The sequence below is a fragment of the Anser anser genome (assembly GCF_964211835.1).
Source record: "Anser anser genome assembly, chromosome: 23".
In the NCBI taxonomy this organism is placed as follows: Eukaryota; Metazoa; Chordata; class Aves; order Anseriformes; family Anatidae; genus Anser; species Anser anser.
This window is the reverse complement of record NC_139744.1, coordinates 317,749-331,671: the sequence shown is the minus strand read 5'-3', so window position 1 is coordinate 331,671 and position 13,923 is coordinate 317,749. Positions and strand designations below refer to the sequence as shown.

At 38.7% G+C, this 13,923-nt stretch overlaps 1 protein-coding gene across 1 annotated transcript; it reads right to left on the bottom strand.

The window, feature by feature from the left end:
- Positions 1 to 380: 380 nt before the first annotated feature.
- Positions 381 to 13,916, bottom strand: TTLL6 (tubulin tyrosine ligase like 6). The gene is made up of 2 exons (XM_083808984.1): positions 12,695 to 13,916; positions 381 to 10,910 (listed from the first exon to the last, which is right to left on the bottom strand). The coding sequence occupies exons 1-2, from the start codon at positions 12,893 to 12,895 to the stop codon at positions 10,605 to 10,607; spliced, it is 507 nt and encodes a 168-aa protein (XP_083665110.1). The 5' UTR covers positions 12,896 to 13,916; the 3' UTR covers positions 381 to 10,604.
- Positions 13,917 to 13,923: the final 7 nt, after the last annotated feature.

The following is a 13,923-nucleotide window of genomic DNA, read 5'->3' as shown; positions in this document are numbered from 1 at the left end:
CTGACCAATGGAGATATAACAATTAAGACTCTCCAGTTAAAATAAAGACCCAATATCCCTTAACGAGCTTTCCTGGGAGGTTTGTGCAACTTTAATAAACATTAACATCAAATATTAAATTAGTATGAAGTGTTAATATTGACACAGTAATGGCAGTATTGATAAATACTAAAATATTAATGCATTTTATGTATTATTATTATCATTGCTAACAAGACATCACCTAGAAGATATTTTTATTTAATACCTGTATCTCATACGTGTACACCCGAAGTGTGTGTAAAGATGTCGCGAGGGCAGCACAGCCCTGCGTGGCCCCAAAGTGCTGTGTGCGGCGGGGTGCGCGGCTGCGGCGAGGTGCCTTTGCCGACTTCAGAAAGAAAGCAAATTATTAGATTCACAAATATGTAGCTTCTCTATCAGTTAACAGAGCGGATAGGAAAGGTTTCTTTCTGTCTCTTCCCTTAGTTTATTCCTGCTTGCCAAACCGGAAAGAAAACCACCACAACCACCACCACCAACAAAAACACCGAAACACCAACAACAAAAACACCCAAAACCAACAAAATAAAATCAAATAAAAACAAACCAAAACAAAAAACAATAAAGTATCGAGATAACACTGCAAAGCGGAGAAATCATTCTAAAATCGGTTAAGAAATGTTTTTACTTTTTTTTTTCACTTGCTTCCTGTGTTGCCCGAATTACACTAATTCCCCCCGAATGAGAGAGAAGGCTTCCCTTCCTTTCTCCCTCTGTGTAATATTTTAGCGCTACCTGTTTTTTTTTTTTTTGTTTGTCTGTTTGTTTTCTTTTTCAGTTGTCTGGGGAAAAATGATGTTTTTTCTTCTCTCATTTTGGTGCCACCAACTTTGAGGCTCCCCTGAGCACCTGGCAGCCCCCGCTGCACTTCGAAGGGGGCACCTCCCCGCCCCGGAATCCTCTCTCGAAGGGGGAAGGTATCCTCAAAGGCAGGGAAGGCAGCACACATTTAACTGCCGCTAATAACTAACTCCTCTCTCGTGGGCTGTTAAAGGGATCGAGTTCCCTTCTGCGATGGTAAATGCTTTGTTTTGTGTTAATTATTTGGGTTATTAAAAATAAGAAGAAATTGACAATGCCCCTTTATTCTGAGCGGAGCGGGGGAGAACTACCGTCGGACGGGGAAATTGCCTTCTCGCTATTTTCTCGCTGCCCGAGGAAGCCAGAGAAACAGATTTGTCACCGGCAGCTAACAACCCTTTTCCACCCAGAAAAGTCAGGTCGTGGCTTTCTACCACGCGGAGATCACCGATCGAGCAGGACCTGGGCGCCAGGGGAAAAAGGGGAGGATTTGGGTGACTTTGGGGTGGATTTGGAATCTGGCCGTCTCCAGGACGACATCACAGTCCTGGCGAGGAGCAGGGCAGGGTGTCCAAACCCATCCCTCACCTCCGACTTGGGAGGGAGCCCAGGAGAGCTCCAGTCTTCCCCCGGGCAGCCCTTTCCCTGCTTCCCCCGGGGGCTCCGGGGTTCGGGAGGTTCCCACAAGGTGCCAAAGTAGCCATTCACTTAAGGAGAGGATGGTTTGTGAACTACTCAGATGGGAGCACCTCCACATCTAACTTGTGTTTTATTTTGGTTTCATTTTCTTTCCTTTTTCTTCTTCCCAGTAATTTTACCATGTAGAAAACTATGGGGGTCCGGGTCCTTGAGATCCCGGGAGGTGAAGAAAGGGGATACCCTTCGGCCTGGTAGGAAGAACTCAAAACTTTCCCCATTGAACCATTCATGTCCTCAAGAAACCTTAATGGAAATGGAATAACGCATTTTTCAGCAACCTTTCCCAACCCGATTTATATCCGTTCACATTTTAATTTCGAGGTAGTCTCTACAGCTTCTTGTCCTTCAGCAAGGAAAATCGATTTTATTTCCTATTTATCAAACAGTCAAGATGTAAAAATTGAAGCAGGTTAAAGCACAATAAACATTAAAAAGTTAAAACATATGCATGCACGATATTAAAAAAGTTTTACACAAACTGGACATTTTTTCTACTGTTTATATCTGTCTGAACCAAAGGTACTTTTCCTTGTTTCCACTGACCAATACATTTCTCTTACCCAGAAGCATATCTCAGTGTCTTTGTGCTAGGTGCTTATGTGCTGTCTGGAGTTGTCTACACAGTGTGATTCTTGCTCAAAAATTCCTCATTTTCAGAATTCTGATTTTTTAGCTTGCATGATATTCTTAAAAGACTGGACATTGAAAAACCCAGAGCACAGATTTTCAAAGAAGCTGTAGTTTTAATATGCCCAGCTCTGAACATGCAGTCATGCATACCCAAGCTGCCATCCACCTCCCTTCAGTGATATCCCGCAGCCTCCCTGGGGAACATGTCTTGGACCATTTCGGTGGTCTCCAGCTATGTTCTTCGTTCTCATGTTAGTCCAGTCCTTGCTGCTGATAAATGCAATCAGGGAATAACTTTGATTTATGAAGCATAGCATGGGGGGAAGAAAAAAAATATAAAAAAAAGATTCACAAAGCCAGAGTTATTCACTGCCACAATAGAAAGTTCTTCAAAAAAATGTTTAATTCATTCCCTTTGTCAAATTTCCTTCCAACGTTGCCCAGAACAGTTTCTTTATAGCAGAAGAAGTAGACGATGAGCATACAGTTGAGAACACGCAGTAGGAGACTGTACCTCGCTAGTCATTTTCTTCCCATTTCCAAGATAGCATAGACTTTTCAATACCTGTGCCTAAATCATTTTATATTTGCCAGACGGAGAGGCAGATCTGAGTTTTCTCCTTGTGTAGCGTGTATACCACATCAGAGTACTCTTCTGACAGCTGGCAATTAATGTTGCCTTCCCACTGTCATTACGTACAACTTCTCCTGCTGACTAGTCACGTACTACAAAATATCAGGCAGAGCGGGATCATTTTATGAATGCCAGGACCAATAAATGCTGCGTTTTGGTACTCAGTGGTTGTTAGCAATGTTACCACCCGTATGACTTAATGCAATAATATATTTCTGTATCCAGGCCCCAACTATTAAAAACAGGGTGTGATATTGCCATCAGTGGCTTCACAGTTCATTCACTATTAAACTTGTCAGAAACACTATAGATTGTTGCACAAGAAAATAGATTAAGATGTAAATACTGTTTCCTCATGACTGGTTTACTGTAATAATTTCTTCTCTTGAGTTCACATATTTTTACTAAAAGTAGAAAAAATATAAAATACTGAAATATAAAAAATATATAATTTACTTAAAATTATATAAGTATACTTAAATATACTTAAAACATATAAAATACTTCTTCCTCATACCATAATATTGGTATCCAGACAAAGGGTTTTTATCTGTATTACCTCACCTTGGCCCCTACACTTCTTGGGTATAATATCCCAGGGATTTTAGACCTTGGCTGACACAATGCCTTTTCTGGCTATGCTGCAGGGAAGGAAATCTAGAACAGTTTCATCAGAAAAGAGTCAGAGCACTCCACAAGCTACATCCCTCCCTGTCTCTGCTAGAATATAAATCTTCAGTTATATGTTGTAATGAAACAAGCCATCCCATATGCGCTGGAACTAATTAAACCTGAATCACATGTTCCCAGCACGGGAGATGTGCCTTGAGAACAGCACAGCTCATTCATGAACACAAGCGGAGACTAGCACCTTCTTACACAGGCTAGTAGCTGGAATTACACGCCCCTGAAAAATGCTGAGCAAATGTTTTGGCTCCTGGCCTGTGTTAAGCCTCTCTTATTCTGCTTTTGTTCCTAATTATACTTGTTCTAAAGCTGGTGTGGGTTTGTCTTCTGGTGATACACGTACTTCCTTTTGTTAGGTGGGCGTATCCCACCCTAAACCTGCAGTAGGTTATCCATATTGCTTGTGCTGGACTGCAGCAACTTACAGTTTGGGGTCTGGCACCAGGCAGGGCAAGTCCCATGTTGACAGGACTGTATGAAAGTTGTATTAACTGATTAGCCTCTAGTAGGATGGAGGAGGACTGACCTGCAGCAGCTTAGCCTTGGCAGACCAGATGTCTAAGAAGATGTCTGAACTCAACCTAACGGACAAAAATACCTTTAATGCACCAGTTCTTTCTGGGAAGCAGGAAAAATGGATGCTGAGGCTTGTTATGCCACTAGCTTTTGAACTGAGGCCACCAGAGGACAAATATTATCCACGCTAGCAGAAAAGCAATATGAATAGAAACTGATGCAATTTTCACATGCAGATAATCACTTTAATCTCATTTTGCATGATTGTATTATTGTAAAGGGATTATACAGTATTGAAACTACAGCTATCCTCTAGCCTACATCATTTCTCAGAAGCCTTTAGTTGACAGAATTGCTGTATATAATAGTTATAGCTTATGATCATTTTACTTTGCCCATATGTTATTGATAGAACTCATCAGCCAGATGATGTTCTAAAAGCATACTGATAAACTGAAAACTGCATGCATACAAAATGTGACAGTGGAAAATAATAAACCTGTTACAGTGAGTGATCATAACAAAGCAATAGTTACATACAGTGAGACATGAAAGCCTTCAAGAAAGAGAAATTTACTGGGATTGTTTCCAGAATGTACAATTGAAAGTGGGCAGAGCAACAGAAGCTTAGTTTATCTCAGCAAGAAGTCAATAAATACCAGAGAAATCAAGGAGATGCTATTTGATATTTTTATACATTAGGATATCCTAGCTATACAACTCATTTACATCTCAGTTCCTGAGGACAAGTGGCACCGAAGGAGGGGTGAGAACCTCTCTGTGCTTTATAATCGATGAAGCTGCCAGCCTATTCTTGTGAGACTATTCCTTCAGCAATACCCTTTTCCCTATCTTTCCTGCAAAAAAAAATTGCTTTCTCCCATTTCACAGGAATTAAAATAAAAAATGATATCAGCTTCCTTCTTTTGCAAATTTGATATTTAAGTGTGAAGCACGCAAAAGACAGCACCATCCTGCTTCACCCCCTCTCCTTCCCCCCGTGAATGAGTAGCAGCAAAGTTGCTCATGTACAAGTGCAGATATTGTAAAATACTACTTCACAGCCAAACGAAGTGAAGGCAACTGAACCTGTACTTGCCCTTAGCTGAAGGGCAGTGTCAAAACTTCATTTTCTTTTTGATTAATCATCAGATTAAGTAATTTAAAGGGAAGGAAAGTGATTCTGCTGAGTGACACTAATTTCAGTCTGATCCATTTTACAGTGTTGTAAAAACAATTATGTGCCTGGCACCCTCCAGAACATTGAACACTGTTCAATAACCATCAGATCTACTGAGATGAAACTGATACAGCTTGTTAGAGCATAAACTTATTGAAAATGTGCTTTGCAGCCAGATCAAGTGGACAGTAGCTTATTTTTGTAATATGAGCTTGGCTGGTTTTCCACAGAGTGAAAATGTGCAGTTGCCAGTCTCTTTTGATCAGATATTTAAAGGATTATAATTCTCATTTAGGCATTTAATTGAAGCAATCTGACTTTTCAGAAATATTCACAACCCGGAGGACTATTTCTAAGGGGCTTTCAGAGGACTAAGCTTTCGTAACAGCTTGGACAGATTTTTAAGCATTTAGCAGTTATGTAGAAATGAGAAATGGCCATTTCCCATTTAAACTCTTGAATAACAAGTACGTTTCCAATGCACCTGCTCTCAAGGATATGCCATTCTGTCCTAACTCATTGGTCTGCGTCCTGCATGGCACGCTGAAGATCTTTCAGAAATCCAGTTCTTCTGATAGTAACTGCTTTGATTTGCTGTTTCCTGACTACATTTACAAATCTGGCCATTTTAATACCTAACTGATACCACTGTTGAAGCAAAAAGGAAAGAATTAGTTCTGTACCCCTTTTCTTTTTTCACAGTGGCACAAGACAATGAAGAACCATACAGCTTGCAAACAGCCTTTTGTAGACACAGAACCTCTTATATTTGAAATAGATGACTTAGAAAAATAACTGTGTGGAGCTCATTTTTCCAGAATTAAAAGGCAAGAGCTGACTGAGGGACTGAATGTATCCTACAACACCATGGAGGTTCATTATCAACTCTGAATTGGTCAGAACAAGGCTGTAGAAATGAATGTTATGGGATCTCTCATTGCCTAAGAGTCAGAAAGAGCTAAAACCACTAAGGGGTATCTTTGCTATCTGATCCAAGCCTGTGCTGTTAATAGCTGAAGCAGGAACCAAAACCAGGTTATTATCTACTCCATATTGGAGAGGATAAGAGACTTGGTTCTGTTCCTCACTCAGTGGATTACAGAAAAAGTTAGAGGTCCAACAACACAGATGAGCACCTCTGCCAACTTGCATCAAAATCAGTGCCTCAGTTTCCCTACCCACAATACTGTCATAGCCATATTCTCCCAACCTATTGGTGATACTTTGTATAGACAGTGTTTCTAATATGCCCTACTTTATTTCTGCATGGACATTTGGTTCCAGAACTGAAGGATACGAGGAAGAGATACTAATTGCCTTGATCGCTGCTCCTCAAGCCTGTTTTACATAGCTGTTGTTCAGAATGCCTTTAGTTATTATGTTGAATTAGTGCTCCTCCCTTCTCCTTTACACTTAAACTTTCTTCCAGTGTTTAGAAGGTTTCTGGAAAAAAACAAAATTTATCCTTCCACCTTTTCTGTAGGCAGATCTCCTTTCAACTGAAAAATCCCTCTATCTTCTACTACATGGGCACAAGACAGTGGATCATTGCACCAAGAACCCAGCTACTACAAAAATGCTGGGAGGCAACTCATGATCACTTTCCAGGCTTATACAACCACATACCTCTCTTCCCACAGTGAACTGATTAAATACGTACAAAGTATGTGGTAGTTTCCAATACATTGTACTCTATTTTTATATTGGAAGTAGACCAGTCTTGGGATGGGTAGCCTAATTTCTAATAAAACTTCTATTAAAATATATTAAAAGATTAATATTTTATAGGCATCTTGCGTTAGAATGGTCCTCCTTGAAACGCAGACTCACCTGTCTCACAAAGCCAAATATCTTGCATAGGCTAAATTCATTCTTGATGAAATGGAGAGTATCCACTCAGTCTATGTTACAAAGTTGGCTACTATTAAAAAATTAAAAAAGTGAGGATGAGACACTGATTACCTTTTAATTTTGTTTCATGTTAGAATTCTGCAAGGCAGAGCTAATGCTGAGGTTCTAATTCCTTCCCCAGTCAGCTGCTCGTTCCCCACATTCCCTCAATGACTACCCACTGCAAATAAAAACAATTGAACAGGGAACAACTTAACAGTGTCTGTAGCTACATCTAAAGGAGATCTGCAAAGTGCTATTGTTAAAAATTACAACCAAAAAAATAAAAAGCCCAGGTCATTTTTTCAGTATTTTTATAACATCATTCCACAGATGAATTTTGTAGCATGAGTACTGAACACCAAACTGATATAATTAACAGAGCAGGAAGCTCTGGACACAGGGATTAAGATCAGGTAGAATGAGACACTGGGTTATATTTGTTCAGTTGCTAGTAGAAGAAACACGAAGCCATAGCCTTAAGTCTTTCTTTTATTAGGGCAGATGTTGTTAAGTACTTTGGACAAGGACGGTGCTTCCTCATCTGCTGAAAAGTGTGCATAAAATAAAATAATTAATGATAAAACCGATTTGCTTGTTCTTGACCGACCACAAATATTTGCAACTTACAAGTGAGACAGAATGACAGATCTATGCATAACTTCAACAGACCTGTGTGTTATCTAATAAGCATTACTTACATTTCCTATCTTTAAGCCCCAGCGGCAGCCATTCCATTACTCATCCACTCACCTTACCGCAGTTTTCTGGATAACCAGAGGATCTGTAGTGAGTATTAATACGAATAATCAACATTTTTGTTAATACATAGTAAATGAATGTATATTTACTGAAATTGAGCTTGAAAAAGAAATTACCCTATCAAATGAAGCAATTTGTGAGATATATGAGATCTTTTTGCCTCTAATCAGATGAAAACTAGGCCAAGGAAGGGCATACTTATAAGTAGTTGAGTGCTCTCTTAACAGAGTTAAGTGCAAAATGAACAACTCCCAATGGAACAATATAAACAAGCCCTTCCAAACCCCCATACTTACAGGATGACAGTTGTTCTTCATTTTGGCCTCTATCCTTTACTCTTTGTGAGACTGAGAAGTGAAACCCTAATATACCACATTACTGTATTTGGTTTTATATTCTTTAGTCTTATGAAGAATAATAGACGTGCGTATTCTTTTTATACATATCTTGCCTTGTAAATAGATTTATTTATTTTTTAATATCTTCACCACAGACTGAAGCTTTAAACAACCTAACTCAAATTCTGGAAACAGTAAAGCCAGGACCAGCCATGCACATGCGTGATCATTTGTCAGTGAAATAAATTAAAGATAGCTCAGCTATCACCACACAATGGGGTTCCTAAATTAGGTTGCTCCTCCATGCTATAAACCTCCATGCAGAGAAGTACTTCTTTATCATTTTAGTGGTACTTGCTTATCATCTTGAATTGCCTATGTACTATTGCTCATAAAGACATTGCAGTTTGAGAATGACTACTCCATTTTACTACTGTAAGACTGCAGAACAGATACATGCTTTGGAAGTGGACTAAAATCATTTGATGAAAGTCAAAAAATCCATCCCTGCTGGCTTGTGACACTTCTCCCATGGATTCTATTAAACCTGTGCTTTGCGCTACTGAATAACTTGCATATGAACACAATCCATTCCTGGTTTCAACTTACTGTAATACACAAAGCTGAATTTTAGACTGACATAATTTGCTTGATGAGCTATTCAGTTGCCGGTGATTTAAGGACAGCAAACTCTCAGAGAAGAGCATGGAAGATTGCTGGATGCAATACATTTCATCCATCCTGTTTTAACTTCCCTAGTTTGCTTAAGTTCAGATGCTACAGTATATTTGTCCTGTACTGCCTCCAATGACATGATGGTCAAAAAAAAACCCATCAGAAGTTAGCACCTTCTTTGTCAAGGTTTTCCCTTCTAACTATAGCTTCTACCAAGTCAATGCATCATTTCTGAGACAGTTATCGTATGCTGAATATTGCTGATTAATCATCTCATGCGCAAATCAAAGTGGTTCCCCCTTAGCAGTGTTCAATCCTTCATTCCTAAACAATTTTTACGTTAAAATTAGGAATCGTTTGCTCTTTTGACAGTTTGCCTTAGCATCTGTAAATAGTCTTCTAAGGATACAATACTGAACCAGAGGAAGAAAAATCACCTGCTAACTCACATTGCTCCTACAGTCTGAAGTCAAACCTAGCAAGAGATCAGGACCACTGAAATGTACCAGTCTTCACTGAATGCACTTCACTCCTGGATGGCTAGTGCCTATTATTTGCAGAATACTTCTGGAAGGTGATAGTTCTTGGCCAGATAGATATTACCACATAGTTTCTCCTTCTCCTCTTTTTTTTGTCTTCAAATTTATTTGTGGCTTCCACTGTTTGTAACTTAGCGCACACAATACCATTTTTTGCATCAAATAACTAGTATGCTGCTGTCACAAGCCATTTAGCATTTTCATAAGGAGATTAATGTTTTAGAGGACCAGGAAAAACAAAACAAAACACAACAAAACAAAACACTGTGAATATAGTCCTCTGAGTGTTTTTCACTTGCTAATCTGACTTCCTCATGTGCCTGTCTCAAACAGCATATAAATTAAATTCATATGTAGTTTGAAGTTTACCTAGAACACGGTAGGTATATTGTATTAGAAAGTTAGATATTTTATAGGTGACAGTTGCATGGAGCCATGTTGGGGGATGTACTATGCTTGTCTGTCCCCGTGTCTACAGGTCTGAGGTAACAGGAAAACTGTAGTTTTTCTGTTGGTTTCACCAAGGACTTTTGAACAAGTCACTTGAGCTGAAAAAGATGCCTTCTTATCCAGCATGTTCTTTACATTCCTCAAATCAACAACAAAAAAAAGCAGTGAAACCATCTGTTTTTGTTTGTTTGTTTGTTTGTTTGTTTTATATATGGCAAAGAGGGAACTAACAAGTGACACACTCAATTTGAAATTATGGCCTGAGATTGAACGTAGAGTTGATGTCAATCTAGTATTTGCTAGGTGTAGAAGAGGAGGAACTGGTATTAACTTACTGTCCTCTGAGAACCACAGGCTACACCCTCCATTAGCAGGTAAATCCCACATTGGGTAATGGCTAACTCTGAAATACTTCTGTATGCAAAGAACTTGAGTGAAGCTGTCCACAACGGTGAGGACTCCTGCAGGCAAGAAATGTTCTATGCATGTGTCCTGGAGCACAATTCAAGCTGTTTTCACACTGATTCAGTGTAGTCTATCCCCCCCTGCCGGTCACCCATGAGCCATTCTTCTCTGGGAACTCTGCAGGAGATCCTACAGAGGATAACCAGAACAATTCGAAACTGGTGTTAAAACAGAGACTGATGACAGCAACCAACAGGCTGAAAAAGAGACCAGTTAATACATGAACATATTTCAGGAGCAAGTAGACACTTTTATCAGGGTTCTTACCTCAAGCAATTAGGGCTTGAATTTTTGAATCAAGATAACATCAAACCTCTGTATTTCAAATAGACCACTACCCCAATGTAATTAGGGAGGCAGATGTGATAGTTGTGTTTCATAATAGAATGTGCTGATCTCAATGTTTTAACAGTAGTATCTGCTAATATCTGGCCACATTTGGTAGGTATCACAGCCACATTTCTGCATAGAGTTATTAAAAGCGGACAGTTTCCTAGAAATGGTGAAACACTGGAAACTTTGCTAACACAAATACAGCTGAACTGGTGTATTTCTACCCCAATATTGCAATAGATCAATCTGTATACAGCTTCTTTATACCACTAAAACCGCATTCATGCCTTGAAACTTCAATTGCACAAACTATTACTGAGTTACAGCAATCTCTTTTCCTAGTGCAGAAAAGACTTTTGGGAAGCACTGAGTTGGACTCAATGATCTTTGTGGGTCCCTTCCAACTTGGGATATTCTAAGACTATAATTCTAAGGCAAATGGAAAGAAGAAACCTATACTCCTGGATTGTCTTACAACTGTTAAGCCTCACAAAATCACAGCACTGCAGCTGAGAAGCTAGTACTGTTAAGAGTTTTGCTGCTATGAACAGATAACATTTAAATTTTATTAGCAAAGGATGAGATGTTAAGCAGAACTAGACAGATGCAAGGGATCTCACTATTTAGAAAGAAGGAAACAGAAGGAACATTTCAAGAGAAATGTGTGCAACAGGAAAAATATGATGTCTAGGTAAACTAATGTAAAACTGCCTATCACAGCAAACAATGATAATAAATACACCGAAGATGTGAAGATGTAGAGCTGTTGCTGCACAATGATCTAGAATTACAAGCAAAGTTTGGAACCAGTAGCAATATCTCATTAGACAAATCCATATAGCTAGGTAAGCATTTAGTCTCAAGAGAAAAATTGAAACAAATCCAGTGTTGCTGTCAAGCCTGAGTCCTAACTCCCCTTTGCAAAGTTTTCCTCCCTGCTTTCGGTGTCCAATTCTGTAACTCTTCTGAGTTTCTTCACTTGATTAATTCAACAGCAAAAAATATGCTGCATTGGGGAAACACAAAGAAATACTCTGAAGACCTAAATCAAGCATATGAATATGTACCAGAAAAAGTAAATAATACCCTCTCTGAGAGTAGCTTAGAAACGTTTTCTCCTTTTTACTTCTTACCACCAGTGTCGTCTTCTTTAGCAGAATTAACACTGTTCTTGTTAATGGAATAATTTGTCAGATGCAAGCAAACATTATCTGTAAATGAATGAACAAGATGCAGGGTTAGAAAGGTATTAGCCTCCTCCCTTCTTCTCTACATGATCCTGATCACACTAGGTAATATACAAAGCATCTTAATTAAGCACAGAAGATTTAATGGCACTGAGTATGATCAGCTCTATACTGATCCCATTACTCTAAAGAACACAATAAATGAGGCTCAACAGCTTCAATTTCACTACACTGCAATCTCATCAGCATTCCAATTCCATCACTTCTAAGAAATCAGCGGTTTCAATTGAAGATAACCCTCTTCCTCAGTCAGGTCCCGTTCTAAAATTACTTACTAGTAGAGCTAATTCTGTGTTAGAATGATCCAGAACTACATACCAGAACCTTTTCCAGCCATCAACTAAACCATGACTTCTTTTTATAAAGAAGAAAAAGAAAATATCTTATCATGTAGGCAATTTTTTTTTCCTTCCAGAGTTTAATTTCTCATTACTACCTTTTTTTCCCCACAATAATATTTCATAAAAAAAAGTACCAAAATTATGCAAAAGGTCAATTAGATATGTATTTATAGAAGTATTAATAGGCCTAAAACTTGTATTCAGCATGGATCTGGATAATATAACACATGCTGTATTCTACTAGAGAATCTGCTCAAATATTTCATGCATAATTTTATTTATGGTACTCAGATGCTACAAAGCCAAGTTACTAGCATTTATAAAGTGCTTGGATATTCTCAAGAGAATGATATTTTGGAGTCAAACCATTATGGTTTCTCTGTATTTCTGGTTGCAATGTATTGAACTGTCATTAACTTCTGCTAATAGGCTTGTTTACTTATGAAGCTATTATGCAAAGGGTCAGAGAATGCTGAAACAGCAAAATGTGTAAGGTATTCTAGGCAAATTATAGGCAAACATCCTCAGAGTTTCACAGGACGTCACCAGCACGTAAATTTTCAGATCAAACTTATATCTACCAATCATAAAAGTCTGGGAAGGAGAACATGAAACCAATATGCTTCTAAACTTGCTTGAAACACGTGAACAACACTGGTAACTCATTAAGCCCTGGAACAGAGGTTATAAGCCTAGTTAAATGTCTCCACTGAACTCTTTCCTATTTCAGATATGCTTCCAGCATGGTCTAGCCCTGCTAATACAGAGCTAGGAAAGATATTGTAAATGTCTATTACTGGGGCTTATGCCCCTAACGCTGACCAGACTAGAGCTTGGGTCTGCACCACAGCAAGTGTTCTCACCTGATTTAAAGCCTTAGCTATTCTTCATGCAACTCACTATGTGTTTGAAATTCACTTCAAGCATGAATGTTTGAAGGAATGAAACACTAACAACATAAAAGGAGCCTATGGGTCAGTCTAGCCAATCTCCTGCTCAAAAGGATCTGATTTCCTACTTTATTTTTCAACAAGCCAGAGGCTCCACTTGCCCTCCCTTCTATTGCTTTTTTCAGATTTCCATAGAGTTTCATTCTTCCCTTGATACACTCCCTAAAAAACAGCAATAAAGTCAATGCAAAGTCAAGCAAATTTAGCCCTTAAAATAAAGTGCGTCTAAATGTGAACAATAAACCAGAGTAAATTAAGGTTCTTCCTCTAGAATTATTAGAAGTCCAAACAACTAGAGGCTTCCTGAGGTTTGCATATTAGACTTCATTAGGAACATGACTTAAAGTATCAATTAAAAACACTTTGGTGAGAGAATGCTAGGAACTGCACAACAGGGCTTAACCAGACTCATGAAAAATGAGTATTGCTTAAGTGCTCATTCACTCATGAGGGATAAACTTTTCCCTGTCCAATTTGTCTATCCTGAATAGCCTGAATTCTTGTCAAGGTGATTCCATCTCAAAATATTAGAGGCCATTTCTGAACAAGAGTTTACGCAGTAACATGTAAAGTAGACATTTTTCTTTTGACAGTGATGAATTCTTTTGACAGTGATGAATCTGAAGAAAATGACCAGTGAATGCTATTGATGGCTGACTGACCACATCAAAGCAAGGCTAAACTGGATATTAAAACAGTAGCTCAGTGACAGAACAGCAATCTTGAAACATGGAATGGAGCGGT